At 43.6% G+C, this 20,244-nt stretch overlaps 2 protein-coding genes and 1 non-coding gene across 3 annotated transcripts in view; all 3 read right to left on the bottom strand.

Moving 5' to 3' along the window:
* The window catches only part of POM121L2 (POM121 transmembrane nucleoporin like 2), a 30,193-nt gene extending 20,942 nt beyond the window's left edge, over positions 1-9,251 (bottom strand). The window contains exon 1 of the mRNA XM_077780673.1: positions 9,158-9,251. Within this exon, the coding sequence (XP_077636799.1) occupies positions 9,158-9,251 (94 nt within the window). The remainder of the gene's footprint in view (positions 1-9,157) is intronic.
* Positions 4,286-4,358, bottom strand: TRNAK-UUU (transfer RNA lysine (anticodon UUU)). Its single transcript has one exon. It is a non-coding gene; the product is annotated as a tRNA-Lys (tRNA).
* Positions 9,252-12,713: 3,462 nt separating the features above from the next.
* On the bottom strand, positions 12,714-14,041 carry LOC144245255 (uncharacterized). Its single transcript, XM_077780672.1, is given in 3 exon segments — positions 12,714-13,123; positions 13,340-13,970; positions 14,027-14,041. Coding segments are annotated over 3 exon segments (951 nt in total). The 3' UTR covers positions 12,714-12,818.
* Positions 14,042-20,244: the final 6,203 nt, after the last annotated feature.

The raw sequence follows: 20,244 nt of genomic DNA, 5'->3' as shown, positions 1-20,244 counted from the left end.
ATCAAAGTGATGCTGGCTTCGTAGAATGAGTCCAGAAGTTTCTCTTCGATTTCTATTTGGACTAGCTTGAGAAGAATGGGTATTAACTTAAAATGTCTGGTAGAATTCCCCAGGGAAGCCATCTGGCCCAGGGCTCTTATTTGTTGGGAGATTTTTGATCCTGGATTCAATTTCATCACTAGTTATGGGTCTGTTCAGATTTTCTATCTCTTCCCATGTGAATTTTGGTAGTGAGTGTGTGTTTAGGAATTTGTCCATTTCTTCTAAGTTGTCCAGTTTGTTGCATATAATTTTTCATAGTGTTCCTTAATAATTGCTTGTATCTGAGGGGTTGGTTGTAATAAGTCCATTTTTATTCATGATTTTGTCTATTTGAGTGCTCTCNAGTCCAGTTTGTCTGATATAAGTATAGCTACTCCAGCTTTCTTTTGATTTCCAGGAGCTTGATAGATATTTCTCCATCCCCTTACTTTCAATCTGAAGATGTCCTCTGGTCTAAAATGAGTTTCTTATAGACAGAAAAAACATGGATTTTTTTTTTTATCCATTCTGCTACGCTACGTCTTTTGATTGGAGCACTTAGTCCATTTGCATTCAGTGTTATGATTGAAAAATATGGGCTTAGAGTCATCGTGTCCTATGTAGGATTCATGCTTGTGGTGGTGTCTCTGGTACCTTGCGTTCCTTGTAACATTTCCCTCATAGGGTTCCCCTCAGCATTTCTTATAGGGCTGGTTTAGTGGTGATGAATTCTTTCAAGTTTTGTTTATTTGGGAAGACTTTTATCTCTGTTTCTATTCTGAATGACAGGCGTGCTGGATAGAGGATTCTTGGCTGCATTTTTTTTCTGTTCATCACATTGAAGATCTCCTGCTATTCCTTTCTGGCCTGCCAACCTTCAGTAGATAGGTCTGTCACCACTCTGATAGGTTTCCCTTTGTATGTTAGGGCCCTTTTCTCCCTAGCTGCTTTCAAAGTTCTATCTTTGTCCTTATATTTTGTCAGTTTCCNCCACCATGTGTACTTTGGCTTGTTTCTTGAGAGAAACACACAGGGAACAAAAGCACACAAACTCACAAACAAATCCAACAAACACGCAAACCGAAAGGGAAAAAGGAAAAGAAAAAAAAAAACAGAAGGGAAAAGAAAAGAGGAAGGAGGAAGAACAAATAATAAAAATAAAATAATAAAAAATAAAAAAGAAGAAAGAAAAAAACCCAGAAGACAAAGGACAGTCGAAAAGCATAGAAGCAGAATTCCCAGCTACAAATAAAGAGCCGGGTGGAGGCAGTGCTGATGGAAGAGCAGATACACAGAGAGAAATGCCAGGGCGGGGAGGAAGTGAAATTGGAAGAGAAATGACCAGGCAGAGAGACTAAGAGGCTTGATTCAGAGAGAGAAAGAGAATTTGGTAAGAGGTGAGGAGAAAGAAACGAGGATAATGTTACTCAGAGAAACTATATAGTGTGATTACTCCAGAGAGAGAGATAGAAAGGTCGTGGTGGAGTAGAATATACATCTAGAGAATGGATTAAATGTGACTGTAAGACATGGGAAAATATATCTGAATAGAAAGAAATGATCTAGAATTAATCACGGCAGTGCATGCATGTTGGTCTTGCCCGGGGCTCTGCTAAAAAAAAACAAAGCCCCTCTCTAGCGGGCACAGGCGTGGTTTGGTGTAGGCGGGTCTTAGCCTCCACTGTCACCGCGGGCCATTCCCTGAGGTCCTGCCTTAGTGGTTGTGGCGCCCCAGTCCCCTCTCGAACCAAGCGTTACAACACCCTCTTCTGGGTCCGATCTCCCTGTGCCCGGGTCGTAGCCGAGGTGGACGGTGCTCTGTGTCCCAGCCAGGCCTCGTTTCCAGATCTTAGTCCGCGGGTCCCATTCATACCACGGGAAATATTCACCCTTAACCCGCAGGCTGAGCGCCCCCAGGCCGTTTCAAACCGGCGCCTCCCCACTGGGAATTGAGCGGAGCCAGAAGAGTCTCTAGATAGGAGCCTTTTGCCAGATATGTTGTTTGCAGCTGTTTTCTCCCATCTGTAACTCGCCTGTGTATCCTCTTAAGAGGGTCCTTTCCAGAGCAAAAGATTTTAACTTTGATGAAATTCAAATAGTTACGTTTGTCTTTTATGGATGTGTTTTTGGTGTCATGTCTAAAACTCTCCAAGCCTGAGGTCCTCCAGATTTTCTTATTTTTTTCCTAAAAGTTTCATACTTTTATGTTTTTTGTTTTTGAGAGAGAGAGAGTGTGTGTGTGTGAGTGTGTGAGTGTAGGAGGGGCAAAGAGGGAAACAGAATTCTAAGCAGGCTCCAGGCTCCGAGCTGTCAGCAGAGAGCCTGACGCGGGGCTCAAACCCACAAACTGTGAGCTCATGACCTGAGCTGAAGTCAGATGCTCAACCGACTGAGCCACACAGGTGCCCCATATATTTTACTTATCATTTCCAGTTAATTTTTTAATAAGGTGTGAGGTTTAGGTCGAGGTTTATGCTTTTTTTGCCCATGTATATCAACTTTCTTCACCGCCGTTTTTTTGAGAAGACTAAGACCTTCCTTCCTCTGCTAAATTGCTCTTGTACTTTTGTCAAAAATCACTTAGCTGTACTTGGATGTGGCGATCTATGGGTTCTCTCCACCGTTTCATTGTATCCCTCTGCCAATAATGTACAGTCTTTATTACTGTGGCTGTAAAATAAGTCTTGAAATAGTAAGATTGATGTTTTCCACTTTATTTCTTTTTTTCAGAATTGTTTTAGTTATTCTAACTCATTTGNCCAATAATGTACAGTCTTTATTACTGTGGCTGTAAAATAAGTCTTGAAATAGTAAGATTGATGTTTTCCACTTTCTTTTTTTCAGAATTGTTTTAGTTATTCTAACTCATTTATCTTTCCATATAAACCTTAGAATAGTCATGTTCTGTGTTTCATATTCCATGTAAGGATGTTATGACTCCAAAAGATTCACCCGGAGTTTGATAAGAAATCAGTTAAACCTGCATCTGACTTTGAGAAGACTTGATATCTCTGGGTCTTCCAATCAATGAACACAGCCTATTTCTCCATTTATTTAGGTCTTTGATTAGTTTCATCAAAGCATTTTGTAGTTTTGTTTTTTTTCTGCACGTACATGTCAAGGTAGATTTGCACCTAAGTTATTTTTTAAAATACCATTTAAATGGCACTGTATTTTAGTTCTGGTGCCACATGTTTATTGCTAGTGTATAGAAATACAATTGATTTTTGTATTTTGATCTTGTATTCTGTGACTTTGCTGAACACATTTATTTGTTCTAGGAGGTTGGTGTTTGTTTTTAGTTTCCTTAGGATTTTCTATGTAAACCATCATAACATCCTTACATGGAATATGAAACACAGTCTTTAGGCAGAGAGGGAGGGGAAATGTGTATTTCTAGACAAGAATACAACTTACTGAGCAATCACAGCACCATCAACCCACAGTTTGCCAAAATTGTAGAAATGAACAAAATGCATTTTGCAGAATGCAGTGTCCTTGTGTTTCTGGGTAGGATAAGTATTTTACCTAAGACAGCAGCATAATACAAGTAACCCCACGCCGTTTGTGTTTGTCATTAGAATGTGACTTGGGCGCCTGGGTGGCTCAGTCAGTTGCGCATCTGACTCTTGCGCTCAGCTCAAGTCTTGAGCTCAGGGTCGTGAGTCTCAAGCCGTGCATTGGGCTCCGTGCAGAGCATGAAGCCTGCTTAAAAAAAACAAAGTGACATCACGAGGCTTTGGCAGAGAGCTCTCCTCATCTGCCCAGTGGCCCAGGTGTGAGTGCAAAGGACAGAAAACCTAAAGGTCCTGGGTGTGGACATGGTGAACACTTTCCTCAATAAATATGGTTTCCAGTTCCTTTTCTAAAACACCCTAGTCTAGAGGGAGAGTTTTCTTATACTCCATGGACTTTTTCACCTTTTGTACTGTGTGCTGGGGGAAATCTATTTAAAAAAGGTGCTAAAGTTGTCTTCTGCTTGAAATAAATAGCAAACCTCGGCTACTGATTAAGGTTGAAGGTAACTGACCTTTCGGTTTTCTTACTCCAGACAGGTAAAAAGTCATCAAACTCGAATCCAAACTTCCTTCTTTGAAGGAGATGTACNCTTCTGCTTGAAATAAATAGCAAACCTCGGCTACTGATTAAGGTTGAAGGTAACTGACCTTTCGGTTCTTTTCTTACTCCAGACAGGTAAAAAGTCATCAAACTTGAATCCAAACTTCCTTCTTTGAAGGAGATGTAGGGAAAGCAAGGACCACACTGCCTGGACAGGGACTTGAACCCTGGGCCCTCAGATTAAAAGTCTGATGCTCTGCCCACTGAGCTACCCAGGCTCTGGGAATAAGATTTTATCCGCATGCATAAATAGGATCGAAACTACTTCAGCTTAGCAGCTTAGCAGTGTGCTTGGTTTATTCTTGCCTTCAGGAAAGGCAGCCCAGCAGGCATTTAATCTCTACGGTCAGTTCACTCAGCTGTTTGTATTTTCTGTAGGTAGAGAAGGAATGTACATCCAGAAAACAATCCTTATTTGAGTACAGTTGTAGAAGGGGAAACTAAACAAAAGAAACCAACTGATTGTTTCCAGTAAATATTTATGGAATGCTTAGTGAAATCTTGAACCCCTTATTTATAAGAAATAACCAAAAAGGATACAAAGAGGAACATAGAAACAATACAAATATAAATAACTAATAAAGAACAAGAGAAGAAAAGTGAACAGCAACCAGTGGAGAACCATGGTAAGAATCCACGAAATTTGGTAACATCTGCCAATTTTTTTTCTTGATGTAAGAAAAAAGCGAGTCATTAAAACGGAAGAGAACTGTCGTGGTGACTGTGAGTGGCCCTACTTTGTACGCTTATCTGGTGTTCTTAACCCCTAAAAGACTGTTGACAACTTAGTATTCCCTCTTACATTTTTCCAGGGGACATGTAGCATTTTTCTTCACACATTTAAATTCTTCCAAAGGGTATTGTGACTTGTGTCAAAGGAATCTAAAAAGGAACTTACTACTTAGCAATATGCCTCCAGGCGCCTGAGTGGCTCAGTTGGGTAAGTGGCAGACTTGAGATCAGGTCATGATCTCACAGGATGTGAGTTCAAGCCCTGCATTGGGCTCTGTTCTGCCAGTGAAGCCTGTTTTCGATTCTCTCTCTCTTGCTCTCTGCCGCTCCTTGCTTGCACTGTCTCTCTCAAAACTAAATAAACAAACATTAAAAATATACTTAGCAATATCCCGTGTGAGAGAGTGACCCCTTCATTTATCTTCCATGGAAGATTTTACTTCGATCTTTTATCTCCCTGAATTCGTTATTTCCATTTCATGTCTGCCATGGAACTGTATTCCAATACTGTCGTTTTTGTATTTGGTCTTTCTTGATCTTCCTACCATACACTTCCAGGAACCAAATACGGGTATCGACATTGAAATCTGATGTTGTTTCCTGCGGCCCCACATCTGTGTTAAAAACACTTCTTGTGGATGGTGTTATATTTGCATCTGCTTGTGCAAAACAATAGCTCATTTGAAGACCCCTTTAGTGGAAGATGTAGTGGACGTGAAGGTGGAATTCGTTACCCGCCCCCACTTTGCCCCCCAAAGGAATCATGTAAGAGACCCAGTCCCCCGCAGGAGTGTGACAGCGAGGTTGGCGTGCAGGGACAGTGACATTCCTGCTGTCTCATGTCTTCTCTTGCTTCTGCACTTGGCAGGCGAGGTTACCCGGAACTCCTTCCCCTTTTCCCATTTGCCAGTCCCTGCTTGTTCTTTGGATCTCAGTTCGGACATTACCCATTACCTCCTTCTGGAAGCTTTTGCTGACTCTTCCAGACTAGTTTTGAAGCTCCTGGAATACACCCAGTTCTCCTGAGATGATCCCAGTGCTATTATTTTGTTACTAGCACTTGTTACATGATGTATTCTGGCTCCCTTGTCTGTTCAGCACGGTCAGGGTGCAGTCCTCAAATACCCAGTGTGTGCAAATGCCTCTTTTCATCTTGACCTTCTCCTTCGAACTCCAGCTTCACACCTGCAACCGCTTCCTCCACAGGGGTTTTATATTTACCGTTGTCCAAATCTGAGCTCCTGGCCTCCCACTCCCCAGCCCGGCTTCTCACCGGTCTCCCCATCTCCACAAGGTGCCCTGTCTGTGCGTTTACCTGTGGTGCTTCCTTTGGCTCGGACCCTAGATCCCATCTGTCAGCTCCACCTCCCAAATGTATCTGTCATCGACCTTTCCTGCTACTTCCATTGCTGTTGTACGAGAGCATCTACCAGCGCCTGCCACCGAGATTTGTGCGGGAGACTTCGCTGATCTATTTCTATTTCTCCTTACCTTCTTCCTGTCTACTCTAAACAGAATTAGTGCACAACTCTCCAAGGGCTCCCCTCTCACTGGGAGAAAAGCTGAACTGCCTCCAGGGACCTGCGCCTCCACCCCCGACCCCCTCCCGCATCTTCTCCAGCCGTAGTGCCTCCTGCTGGTCCTCAGATGGTCAGGCACGAACCACACCTGCTCGGGCCTTCGCCTTTGCACTTGCTGTGTACTCTGCCTGAACCTCCTTTTCCCCGAATATGCGCCTACCTCCTTTCCTCCTGTCCTTCAGGTCTTTGCTCAAATATCACTTCCTCGGTGAAGTCTTGCCTGCTCAACATATTTAAAATTTCAAACCACTTTTTAAAAGTCATCCCCATCATCTCCCTGCTTTGTTTTTTTAAGTACATATACTGTATATTTTTTCATTGATTTGTCGGAGTTTCCCATTAGCATGCAAATTCCACAGGACAGAGGCTTTGCCCATTTTGTTGACAGCCATGGTCCCAGGATCTAGAGGAACGTGTGTCCTCTACCAGCTACTCCTTAGGAATCTATTATTTGCATGTTGAATGAACGGCCTACCGGCTACATAGGAAGCACTCAGCAAACGAGTTTTCCGCAGGAGGAGTGAGTGTCAAGAGTATAAGCCTGAAAGGGGACACGAATGGTCTTTTCATACGTAGAGCGTTCTAGATTCTGCTCACATGGCTCCTGGTCGCGTGTCTAAACCTGAGTTGCTGACCGTGGCTCTTGGGTCTAATCACGTGGTCTAACCGGGCTGGGCAGGCTTGTGCAGGAGCTAAGGTGGGACCTAGCGCCTGGGACTCCGATCCTGTCTGCCGACCGCACGTCACCCTGTGGGCACTAGTTCTTCCCCTTTCCAAACCTTTAGGTTGCTGAGGAATAAACCCTGACTCCGGAGCCACTTATTTTTTATTGTTGAGAGCGAGAGAGTGCGAGTGGAAGAGGGGCAGAGAGTGAGGGGGTACAGAGGATCCAAAGGGGGCTCTGCGCTGGCAGCTGTGAACCCAAGGGGGCTCAGACTCATGAACTGTGAGATCATGACCTGAGCGGAACTTGGACACTCAGCCCACTGAGCCACCCAGGAGCCCATGGGCCTTGCTTTTGAAGCTTTAAAATAGGGGTGTCTGGGTGGCTCAGTCAGTTAAGCACTGACTTTGGCTCAGGTCATGATCTCACGGTTTGTGGGTTCAAGCCCTGTGTTGGGCTCTGTGCTGACAGCTCAGAGCCTGGAGCCTGTGTCAGATTCTGTGTCTCCCTCTCTCTCTGACCCTCCCCTGCTCACGCTGTTCCTGTGTTTCAGAAATAAATAAAAACATTAAAGGAAAAAGAGACTTCAAAATATAACTTGGAAATATTTACATGTTGATACAGATGAAGCCTTCTTGTTTGTCCTATTTTATATTTTTATTGTGAAACAAACACAGAGAGAGGTAAATGAAACCTATATCTACAGCATAACAAGTAATTATAAAGCAAGCATGCAACTGTCACTCAGGACTGTGATCAGTGCATTGGTGGCACTTAGGAAGCTCTGCGTGTCCCTTCCCTTTGCAACCTCTGCCTTCCCCGTTGTCCTAATGCCCCCAGAAAAACTGTCCTGACTTTTACAGTAACTGTGTAGTTACCTTCTTAATCCGTTTCACTATGTGCACATATATTACCAAAAAATATAACCTAATTGTCTCCTTTTGAAACTTAATAAGTATGATCATACTAAATGTTTCCTTTGTGTCTTCCTTTCGCAGTATTATGTTTGTAAGCCTCATCCGTATCATTTTCTGTAGCTCTGATCTGTTATCAACTGCTGAATAGTATTCGACACTGTTTTTTGGTGATAGTGCAGATGTCTGCTCCAGTTGTTTCCAGTGGTGGCTCTGCAGACAGCACTACTGTGAGTGTCCGTGCATGTGCGCGCGTGTCTCTCGGGTGTACGTCTGGACAGTGGGCTATGTAGATCTTCAGCTGGCTGAAGTCCAGCCGTCTCCCANGAAACAGGCTCCAGGCTCTGAGCTGGCAGTCAGCACAGAGCCCGACGCGGGGCTCGAACCCACGAACCGCGAGATCATGACCTAAGCGAAAGTCGGACGCTTAACCGACTAAGCCACCTAGGCGCCCCTGATGAGGCTTTAAATGGAGGTTTTTTTTTTATTGAAGAAAAATTCGTAGATACCATTAGTAGCAGGTGCCCTACGTAATAACGTGGTACTTGTACACAATACAAAGTTCTCACCGCGCACGTGAGGCCCTCCACCCGTCCGCCAGCCCCCTCCCCCTCGGACAGCTACCGGTCTGCTCTTTGTATCTGTGAGTTTTGTTTGGTTTCTCCATTTGCTTTGGGCTTTGGAGCGCGCGGTCGGACTGCTTGCTGTTGGATTAGGTTCACCCCGCGCGCGTGGAGGGCCCCGCAGCGGCAGCGAGGCCCTGAGCGCTGAGCCAGGGGCTCCCAGCGTCTTGGTGATGCTGGCGCTCGGTGTCCCCTGTGCCGCTGCCCCGGCGAGATGGTACTCACCGGCCCCCCATTGTCTCTGGAGAACGTCCCAACCGCTTTCTGCCCCTCCAGCAGCTGCTTTAAGATTAGCCCGTGACCTGCTTTACAAATAATCCAGGTGCTCTGGGAGTGAGTTGACCGGGGTCCCTTGTAAAGGACGGAGTATGTCAGGCCCCAGAGCCCCTGGGGCCTCTGGACAGAAGCGCCCTTAGCCCCACAAACCAGATGTTCTAGAGGTGTCCACGCTCCAGCACCGGTCCCCAGGCTCAGGGGTGTCCGAGGGGGACGCAAACCCCTCACACCTCAGGGAGAAACCGCGGCCCTCGAGGCCATTCCTCTGGCGCATCTGCTCCCGGAGGTGAGGTCTCTGGGGAACCTGCATCTCCACCCCCATCTGCCGTGGCCTCTTCTGCCTCGCTGTGGAGTGGGGGGCTCCGCTGGCTGCATTTCGGGTCTCTTTCCCCGGTATCATCACTTTGGTCTCCAGATAAGCTGGAGTGAAACCAGTGCTGTTTCTCGGCCAGATTTGTGTTTAGAGCACAGGAGCGCACAACAGCAACACACCTTTCCCGGCTTGAAACCCGGCTGAGATTCGCCTTGTGCGCGCTTTGGGGGAGCCTGTACCTGGCCTGGTGCCCAGCTCTGGGCGCATCACTTGGGAGGAAAAGCTTAGGGGACTTAATGCGTTAAGAAATAAGCTGAATGTTCCCCTTCTGAATGGGGGGCAACGTCCCACATGCTGAACACGCCTGCCCCTTCCGAGAGCACCTGGCCCGTGGAGACACGGCCGGTCTTCCCACTGGCCCTGTGCCGAGCTGCCCTACGGGACACCTCCCCGCAGCCCACCCTCCAGGCTGAATTCCTGGGCCCCGCGTGGGTGAAGCCAGCTCATTTTCTACTGCAGTTTGAGCGACTAGGAGCACAGCCACTCTTAAGATTGCAGCTGGCTGTTCATGATCATTCGCCCCCGTTTTTAAAAAAAAACGTTNTCATTTTCTACTGCAGTTTGAGCGACTAGGAGCACAGCCACTCTTAAGATTGCAGCTGGCTGTTCATGATCATTCTCCCCCGTTTTTTAAAAAAAACGTTTTATTTCAGAGAGAGAGAGAGAGAGAGAGTGTGTGAGCAGGGGAGGGTCAGAGAGAGAGGGAGACACAGAATCCAAAACAGGCTCCAGGCTCTGAGCTGTCAGCACAGAGCCCGACGTAGGGCTCGAACCCACAAGCCGGGAGATCATGACCTGAGCTGAAGTCAGACACAACTGACTGAGCCACCCAGGCGCCCCATTTAATTGTCTTAGGTTTGAATATATATTTTTTAAAAGGTAAAAGCGGTTATATATTTGTGGGTGGGACAGAACAGAGTTTGAAGAGCCACCCTGCAAATGATAAAGCACGAAAATAAGGCACGAGCAGTCTTCACCACGGGCCTCTTACTACAGCACCTTCCTTCCCTTCCTTTCCTGAGTCACAGCACCGGCTTCCCTCCTGCGGTGCTCCCCCCACCCCGCCCCGTCAGCCCTCCCACAGTGCCCATCCGCTCTCCCGCCGTGCTCCCACGGGCCCACCTCCGTCGGTGCTCCCATGGGGCCCGCCCTTCTTTAGTCAATGGTAAACAGCGCCCTCCCTTCCTCAATGAAGATTTACTGAACATCTACAATATTTCTACTTAGTTCCTGTGCAGTTTTAAAACTCTAAGGTATAGAACCTACTCTCAGTATTTCTGAGCATCACAGAACCACTACCTACTAACGTCCATGTGAATAAACGTTACAGAAATTCAAAGAGAAAAAGATGAGTCCTGAAAGCAGCTGCTGAAGACAAATCATCATCATCATAATCATCATCATCACCCAGTACGAGTATGTGCCAGGCCATAAAGTGAAGTTCGAAAGAGACAGGGAGGGGCGCCTGGGCGGTTCAATCAGTTAAGCGTCCGACTCTGGCTCAGGTCATGATCTCACGGTTCCTGGGTTCGAGCCCCGCGTCGGGCTCTGTGCTGACAGAGCCTGGAGCTTGTTTCAGATTCTGTGTCTCCCTCGCTCCCTCTCTGATCCTCCCCTGCTCAGTCATGCTGTGTGTGTGTGCGTGTGTGTGTCTCAGAAATTAAAAAAAAAAAAGAGAGAGAGAGTAGGAAGGTAAACAAGGAGGGTGCACCAGAGTGCTGGGAAGAAAGTGGGAAAGTGGGTCCCACCCCAGCTGAAGTGTGTCTTGGTGGGAAAGTGGTGTTTGCTGCACAGGGTACAGGCTGAGAAAACAACAACAGAAATGCCATAAAACAGCAATTTATGACAGAAAGTCTTACACTTGTGCTCAGAGCTTTTAAGTCCATCACATAATTCACGTATGTAGTCTCCTATTCCAAAACGTTAAATTTGCTTAGCTATCAATTCCTTTAAAAATAGTTTCTTTGATTATAAAACAATGCACAGGCATTACGGAAAATTTGGAAAGCATTAACTGGTCAACTTAATATCACAGGCTTCTGAAATAAATCTTCAAATTTTCGGACTATTAGCTCTGTAATCATGGGAAAAAGACAAGAGACCAACGGACTTTCCTATATGTATGGGATCTCTTCTCATTCACATGGCCTTTCCATATTTAGGTGTTGCAATGGTAAATACACTTTCCAATTTCATCTGTTCTTAGAAACCTGCTCAAGACTCTAGAACTGCTTCCTGATTCCTTTTCACTTGAGACATGATAGCAACCAATCAACTAACAGAGGAAGTTTATATTGGACCATTAAGTTTGGGTGGATTCTAGATAACCCAGCCTTACCAATAATTTGATTCATTCTTCTTGAGGTTTTTATCCAACACCATATTCTTAATCAAGAAAAGATCCCAACCTTCCTACTGCAATAATTAACAGAATTTATATTACTTTATCTCCTAATTTCCTTGAATATTCAGAGTATGTTTTATTTTGGAGGACTCATGGTAATAAATAGCGTGTAGTCCATATCTTTACTAAATCTGTAATGACTGCCACATCCTCACAATGTAAGTCAGACCTGTTGTAGAATAAATAAGTTACAATGTAAGAATCACCTCTATAAAAGCCTACATTGGTAATAAATAAAATAAATGTGGATCTTAAAGATCAATTAAGCAGACCTTCGAATTTTTCAGATGAGTAAATTAAGGCTTATAGAGGTAAAGTGACTTAGTCTAAAGTAAGTAATAGACTTAGTTATTACTTAGTATATGTGCTGCCGAAGCGAGCACAGACTTAGTTATTGCTTAGTAATAGAGCTGAGATTAGAACCCAGGACCTCTAAAATCCAGAAATGTGCTCTTCCCACTAAGCCACGTGGCCACCTTAGTTGGCATTTTTCATGATTCTTCTATTTCCCTGGAAGGGTCTCCTCAGCAGCCAGATTCTCAAGGCATTCAGAGGGTTTCTCTCCAGTGTGAGCTCCTTCATGTCGAGCAGAAGAGTTCTCCTTAAAGGTTTTCCTACAGGCAGTATGTACACTTGCTTTCTCTCCACTGTGAGTTTTCCAGTGTTTTGTAAGATACGTACTCTGGCTAAAGGCTTTCCCACATTCGTTACATTTGTAGAGTTTCTCTTCAGCATGAGTTTTCTGGTGTTTTTAAAGGTCTGTCCTCCGGCTGAAGGCTCTGCCACATTTACTGCATTCATAAGGCTTCTCTCCAGTATGAATGATTTGATGTTAAATGAGGCCTGAGTAGTAACTGAAGGCTTTTCCACATTCACTACATTTATAGGATTTTTCACTAGAATGCATTTTCCGGTGATTTCTAAGGTTTGTACTTTGACCAAAGGCTTTTCCACATACGTTACATTTNAAATATTTTATTTATTTCTGAGAGAGAGAGACAGTGGGAGCAGGGGAGGGTCAGAGAGAAAGAGACACAGAATCTGAAGCAGCTCCAGGCTCTGGCCTGTCAGCACAGAGCCCAACATGTGGCTCAAACCCACGAACTGTGAGATCATGACCTGAGCCGAAGTTGGACCCTCAACCGACTGAGCCACCCAGGCGCCCCTCCAGCGTGAATTCTCTTATGTTGAATAAGAGCTGAGCAGAAACTGAAAGCTTTCCCACAATCGTTACATTCATAGGGCTTCTCTCCAGTGTGAATTCTCTGATGCTGAATATGCCCCGAGTGGTCACTGAAGGCTTTTCCACATTTGCTACATTTGTAGTGTTTTTCTCCAGTATGAACCCTCATGTGTTGTGTGAGGAATGAGCTCTGGGCAAAAGTTTTCTCACATTCTTTACATTCATACGGTTTATCTCCTGTATGATTCCTCTGGTGTTGGGTAAGGTACGTGCTTCTGCTGAAGGTATTCCAACATCCCTCACATTCATAGGGCTTCTCCCCAGTGTGAGTTCTTTGATGGTGAGTAAGAGCAGAGTAGTTACCAAAGGGCTTCCAGCATTCACTACACTCCCCAGTGTCGACTCTTTGATGCTGAGTAAGGGCTAAACAGTCACTAAAGGTGCTCCCACACTCCCTGCATTTGTAGGTCTTCTCTCCAGTATGTGTCCTCTGATGCTGAATGAGGTCTGAGCAGTAGCCAAAAGCTTTCCCACAGTCATTACATTCATAAGGTTTTTCCCCAGTGTGGATGATCTGATGTCGAATAAGAGCTGAGTGATCACTGAAGGCTTTTCCACAGTCAGCACATGCATAGGGCTTTTCTCCCATATGAATTCTCTGATGCTGAGTAAGATGTGTACTCTGATGGAAGTCTTCCCCTCACTCGCTGCATTCGTAGGGCCTCTCTCCAGTGTGAATTCTCTGATGTAGAGTAAGATGTATGCTCTGGGTAAAACCCCTTCCACATTCCAGACATTTATAGGGCTTCTCACACTGGGGTGTGAATTCACACTGGGTAAGGTAAGTGCTACGACTGAATGCCTTGCCACATTCGGTGCACTCGTAAGGTCGCTCCCCACTGCGAATTCTCTGGTGCTGGGTAAGGACCGAGCAGTAACTGAAGGCCCTCCCACATCCATTGCATTTGTAGGGCTTTTCTCCTATATGGGTCTTCCGGTGGTTTGTTAGGCGGGAACTCTGGGGAAATCCCTTTCCACATTCATTACACTGATAGGGTCGCTCTCCAGGCTGAGTTCTTTCCTGTTGAATAAGAGTAGCGTGGTCTCCGAAGGCCTTCCCACATCCACTACACTTACAAGGTTTCTTGCCATCACACCCCCTTTGTATAATTAAGTTTGCGCTTTGTTTGAAGATTTTCCCTTGTGTACCATGTTCCGGAACACGCTGTTCTGTAGGGTCACACTGCTCTAAACTACTGACCGTATAGTGACCACTTTTCCAGATTCATTAGCCTCTGTATCTCTTTCTTTGGCAGGAATTTCCATGCAGGTGATGTTATCTTGTCCCCAATGCGTCTCCTGGTTTAGGTGCTGATTCTTAAACTATTCTCTGGGTTTCCAGGTACCTCCCAATACAGATTTTATCCTTTTAGGTTCTTCTGTCTTTATTCCTTGGGATGGAATTTCTTTGGAAATGTCCTGCTGCTTTATGTTGATTTCTCGACTTTACGTCCAGACTCGGCATCTGAAAGACATGAGGGTACAAATCTCTGTGTGCAATGCTAGACTGTGCTGTGAAGAACGGGGTAATGAAGTTGTAAACACTGGGATCACACAACCCGGGGGATATGAATATAACCTACTGTCTAAGGAGTAAATATGAGTGGTGTGAAGGAGTTGGATCTAAAACAAAGTAACCAAAGGGAATGGAGCAAACACTGTCAGGTGAGAAGGTGATTCGGGAAAGTCTAAATTGAAGAGATTACAAAAAAGAAAAACATAAGATGAGCAGGTATTAGGAAAGGAAAACTGCTATCAAAGAGAAATGGGTTTAGAGAACCTTCTGTGAGAAAACTACTTTCTCAGCATTTAAACTATTATCCCAAAGCCCATTAAGACCTCTTCGAATATCTCTTTAAAAACCTCTTCTTTGAGGCGCCTGGCAGGCTCAGTTGATGGAGCAGATGACTCCTGATCGCAGGGTTGTGATGCTGGATGTAGCGACTACATAAAAATAAAAGCTTAAAAACAACAACAACATTTCTTTTAAATTTGTTTTTTTGACTTACACAAAACAATACTTTTTCCTAATCCTTCTTTGGTGAACAACTGTTACTGACATTATTGTTTTACATTTAATGTAAGAGCAGAAACCAGTTCAAGAAAAAGAAAGTTTGAATAGGGAGAAATCTACTCTTTTGAAATGAAAAATAATTCTCACGGTTTTCAAATGACAATGTAGTTCTTTTTTACTCTCAGTCATGGACAGAAAGACAAGAAACATGATGCATTGAGGACAAAAAAGAGAGCTGACCCTTCATCTTCTATATCAGCAAATCTACAGGTAGCCTTTAATTTTGGGCTCCCACGTAAGACTGACTTACTGCTACGTTGATTGAAAGGTGCTTGTGTGTAAGACCATAAGTAATGGGTTGCATCGCAGGATTACTGGGCATGGACTTGACCCCTAAGTGTTAGCACCTAACTAGTCTTCTATTTTGGGTTAGTTTCCCCAGAAGGAACTACTTCATACTTCTACTTAGGGAGGAGGTGGTAGGTTGAAGCCTGATTGCCCATCTTTTGAGTCAACTGAAAGTAAGAATTGGGAGGAGGGTCTCTCTATTCAGTAAGTAGATTTATTCACGTAAATATGTTTTTAAATTTTTATTTTTTTATATTTTTTAAAATTTATTTCTAGGAGAGACAGAGAGACAGCGTGAACAGGGGAGGGTCAGAGAGAGGGAGACACAGACTCTGAAATAGGCTCCAGGCTCTGAGCTGGCAGTCAGCATAGAGCCTGACGTGGGGCTCGAACCCATGAACCGCAAGATCGTGACCTAAGCGAAAGTCGGACGCTTAACCAACTAAGCCACCCAGGCACCCCATGTAAATATGTATTTAGTGTGACGCCTAGATCATGGCATAGCACAAGCAAGCATTAGACACGAGGAATTAATGATCTCATTAACTGTATCCCTAACACTCAACAGTCTTTCCTCATTTAACTTATTATTGCTTCTCTTGCCCCCAAAGCCTTTCTTTCCTTCCTGATTTTGCCCATCTCATTCTTGACCATGTTTTAGAGCCCCACTCAAATTATGTGAGCCCCATGAAACACCTAACTCCACACTGTTATATGAAGTGAAACACTGATGCTGAGAAGACTGTGAAGACTTAGGGATGAATATTGTAATCCCTAGAGGAACTACTAAAAATAATAATAAAAAGGAGCACAGCAAAGAAGCTAATAGGAAAATTTTAAACAAATATTTAAAAATAATTAAGTAGTCCATGAAATGGAAGGCGAGGAAAATTGGGGAAAAACAAAGGGACAAACAACGGTGAGACAAATCCAAACGTACCAGTAATTACATGAAATTCAAATAGTTGAAAGGAGAAGTTGACAAATTACAGCCTGAGGGCCAATCTGACCTAATACCACTTTCTGAAAATAAAGTTTTACTGGATCATGGCTGCACCAATTCACTTACATATTGCCTACTGCTGCTTTCTCTTCATTGGCAGAGTTGAGTGGATGGCCCACCAAGTCTGAAGTATTTACATTTGGCTCTAAAAAAATTCTGTCTAATCCTCTTCTAAACCCTCCAATTAAAAGGCAGAGACCATCAAGATAGAGAAGACAAACTACATCCTTTCTACAAGAGACATATTTCACATATGAAGTCATAGTCAAGTGTAAATAGATAGAGACAGATTTATTATGCAAACTGTAAGAAGGCTGGATGGCTATATTGTCAGATATAATAGATTTCAAGATGGAATATTATCAGAGCTGAAGACATTTCTTAATGTTCAACATCCTGTCTCTCAGCAAATGACCAAATGCACTTTAAGAAACAGTAAGGACACAGATGGTCTGAATAACACTATCAAACACCTTGACCTGTTTCATAGTTGGTCCAGAACATCCGACGACTGCCGAATCCACACTTGAAGCTCCCATGGTACATTCACTAGGACAGGCCAGAGGCTAGGCCAGAACAGTTTTCAGTAAATTTTAAAAAGATGGGAATCAGTACACGAGCCGGGACTTGCCCTTCTAGCCACAATGAACTTCTAGCTGCAGTGAAATAACAAGAATCAGATTTATCCTCCTGCCTGGAACAACCAAAAAATATATGAACAATGACAAAACTTGAGGTGACAATATATATTTCTAGAAAGGACAAAATAAAACAATGATTTGTAAGATACCAGACGTGCAATAAAGGTGACCCCGAGACACAGGAAACAATGCGGAGAGCCCTACCCCTGCGCTGGTGTGGAAGGCAGCCTGTGAGATGACCCTCAACGACCCCAGTACCCTGACATTCCCAGCCTTGTGTCATTCCCTTCTCTTGAGTAATATGTACCAACCAATAAAATATCGCAACACTGAGGGAATGCTTAGGTTAGTAAACAATGTTATTTCCATCCTGGTAGTGGACTCTTCCTCTTGCTGACTCTGAAGAGGCTGCAGTCCTGGAGGTCTGCATGGCAAGGAACTGAGGGTGGCCTCCGTCCAACAGCCAACAAGAAGCTAATTTCCTCAGTCCACTGACTCAACAAACTGAATCCTGCCAACATCCACATAAGTGAGGAAATGAATCCTTCCCCGCTTGAGCCTTCAGGTAAGATCGCAGACCTGGCTGACACTTTGACAGCAGCCTTGCCAAAGACCCTGAAAGAGAGGATCCAGTTAAGCCAGGCGCCTGGGAAAATAAATGCAGATTGTTTTAAGCCTGCTAAGTTTTGGGGGTGACATGTTATCTAGCAATAGATAACAAATACCTCAACTGACTGCCTTCAGAGCTCCAAGGTGTTGCACAGGGCTGGGGAATCCACATGTAAGAACTGAACTGGTGGAATGCTAAGCGTGGGGAGGCCTGTGTGGCCAGAGTTTGTAGAGCAGAGTAGTGAGAAAAGAGACTTGTAGAGAACTCTGCAGATCTGCAGACAGCCCCCCCTTGAGTATTTAGCACAGTATATATGCATGTGAGGAAACTACTCAAGGCCAGGAAAAGAACTATTTAAAAGTATTAGAGGTAACAGTGCACAGAGCTCAAACAGGGCCCATTTTGACAGCCATTCTAGAAAACTGCATGATACATGAAATACTGCGTTGAATCCACAACCCAGTCATCTTACTATGAGGAAAAAATTAACCCGAGGCTGAGGACTGCTTCGATCCCACTTAACAAATCTTAAAAGCAAGATCGCAAAGGATCAAATTGTTTTCAAGTATCCCAGATAAAAGCTCAGAAATATCTTTAGGAACACAAGAGTACCTAGCACTCAAAAAGATAAAATTTATAATGTCTGGCATCCAAACAAACATCACTAGAGAAAAAAAGAAGAAAATTACAACCCACAATGAAAAAGAATCAGTCAAATGAAACTAATCTGAATGAACAGATGTGAGAATTACAATTAGTACAGCTACATTCCATGTGTCCAAATAAGTAGAGAATAGTGGGTGAAATTTTTAAAAAGGTTCAAACAGAACTTCTAGAAATAAAAAACTAAAATGATCAAGATGAAAAATGCACTGATGAGTTCATGGCAAATTAGACACTGCAAAAGTAAAGGTTATTGAACTTGAGACAGTAACAGAAACATTCCAAAAATAAATAGATAATTGTTTAAAAAGAGTGAACAGAGTATCAGTGAGGTGGGGGGCAAGTTTAAACAGACTAATATTTGTACAGTTGAAATCTACAGACTGGGGGAGGCAGAAAAAATATTTCAAGAAATAGTGGCCAAAAACTGTACAAATCTGATGGAAACTATAGACCCACAGACCCAAGAAGCTCAACAAATTCTAAGCACAGAAACATGGAGAAAATGAAACCAATGCATATAATAATCAAATTAGTCAAAACTAGTGATAAAGAGAAAAATCTTAAAAATCAGCCGAAGAGAAAAAGACATGCTACATATAGAAGAACACGGACAACACATCAGAAACCATGCAACCAAGAGGACAGTGGAGTGACTTCTTTAAAGGACTTACAGAGAGAAAACTTGTCACCTTAGAATCATATATACAGAGGAAATGGCTTTGAAAAACAAAAGTAAAATAAAGGTATTGTTCAAATGTAAGAAGACTGAGATCATTCAGAACATATTCTCTGAGAAAAATGGAATTAGCAGTCACAATAAGATATCCAGAAAAATCCTCATATAATTAGAAATTAAACAATGTTAAATCAATTATTCAAAAATTTATTGTTTTTTAATTTTTTTAAGTTTATTTATTTTGCAAGAGAGAGCACAAGAGCATGTGCATGCACAAGCAGGGGAGGGGCAGAGAGAGGGAGAGAGAGAATCCCAAGCAGGCTCTGTACCATCAAAGCAGAGCCCGATGTGGGCTCAAACTCACAAACTGTGAGATCATGACCTGAGCCTAGATCACGAGTCAGATGCTTAACAGACTGTGCCACTCAGGAGCCTCTTTATTCAAAAAACTATAAGAAATGTAAGAAAATATTTTGAACATAATGAATAACATATGTAACAAATCAAAATTTGTGAGATATAGCTACAGACGCACTGAGTACAATTGTCCAAAAGAGCTTCGGAAATGAGGAAAACATTCTATCCCTGGGCTGTCACATACAGCAAGCCCCAGCCACATGCGGCTACACGGACTTGAAATGCGGCTACTACAAGTAAGGAGGTGAGCGCTTAATTTAATTTCAAGTAATTTAAATAGCTACATATGGCCAGGGGGTCTTGAATTGGACAAAACAGTTCTATATCTTGATTTGGTACAAGTTACACAATGGTAAACAATTGTTAAAACTCAAACCATTCAAAATAAAATTGAATTGAATTGTATGTAAAATACACCTCAAAGCCAGGCAAAAAATAATAGGAAGGGTGCAATTACAAAGGTGTATAATAAACTATGAAGAGGGAGAAAGGAAAAGTAAAGGTCTTGAAAATGTAGGACGGATGGGATCAAAGCACAATTGGAAGACTGTTCCAGAGAGGCAGACAGAGCTCCTCTATTGACAAGGGAGGGGAAAAGAATGGGAAGACACAGATTTGGGCAGGTGTATGTTGGTTTCTGGAAGGTGAAAGGGTTCTCAGCCAAGAGACTGTATTTTCCTTGCCATGTGTGAAGATAATACAGTGGCTCAAGGTTGGAGGAGACTGAAATCTTCTTTTTTTTTTTTTAATTTTTAAATGTTTTATTTATTTCTAAGAGAGGGACAGCATGAGCACGAGAGGGTCAGAGAGAGAGGGAGATACAGAATCCGAAACAGGCTCCAGTCTCTGAGCTAGCTGTCAGCACAGAGCCGGACCCAGGGCTGGAACCCACGAACCACAATATCATGACCTGAGCCGAA

Source organism: Crocuta crocuta, unplaced genomic scaffold, assembly GCF_008692635.1.
Source record: "Crocuta crocuta isolate KB4526 unplaced genomic scaffold, BGI_CrCroc_1.0 scaffold1097, whole genome shotgun sequence".
Taxonomy (NCBI): Eukaryota; Metazoa; Chordata; class Mammalia; order Carnivora; family Hyaenidae; genus Crocuta; species Crocuta crocuta.
Note: the sequence above shows the minus strand (reverse complement) of the source record. Positions and strands in the feature narration are given on the sequence as shown.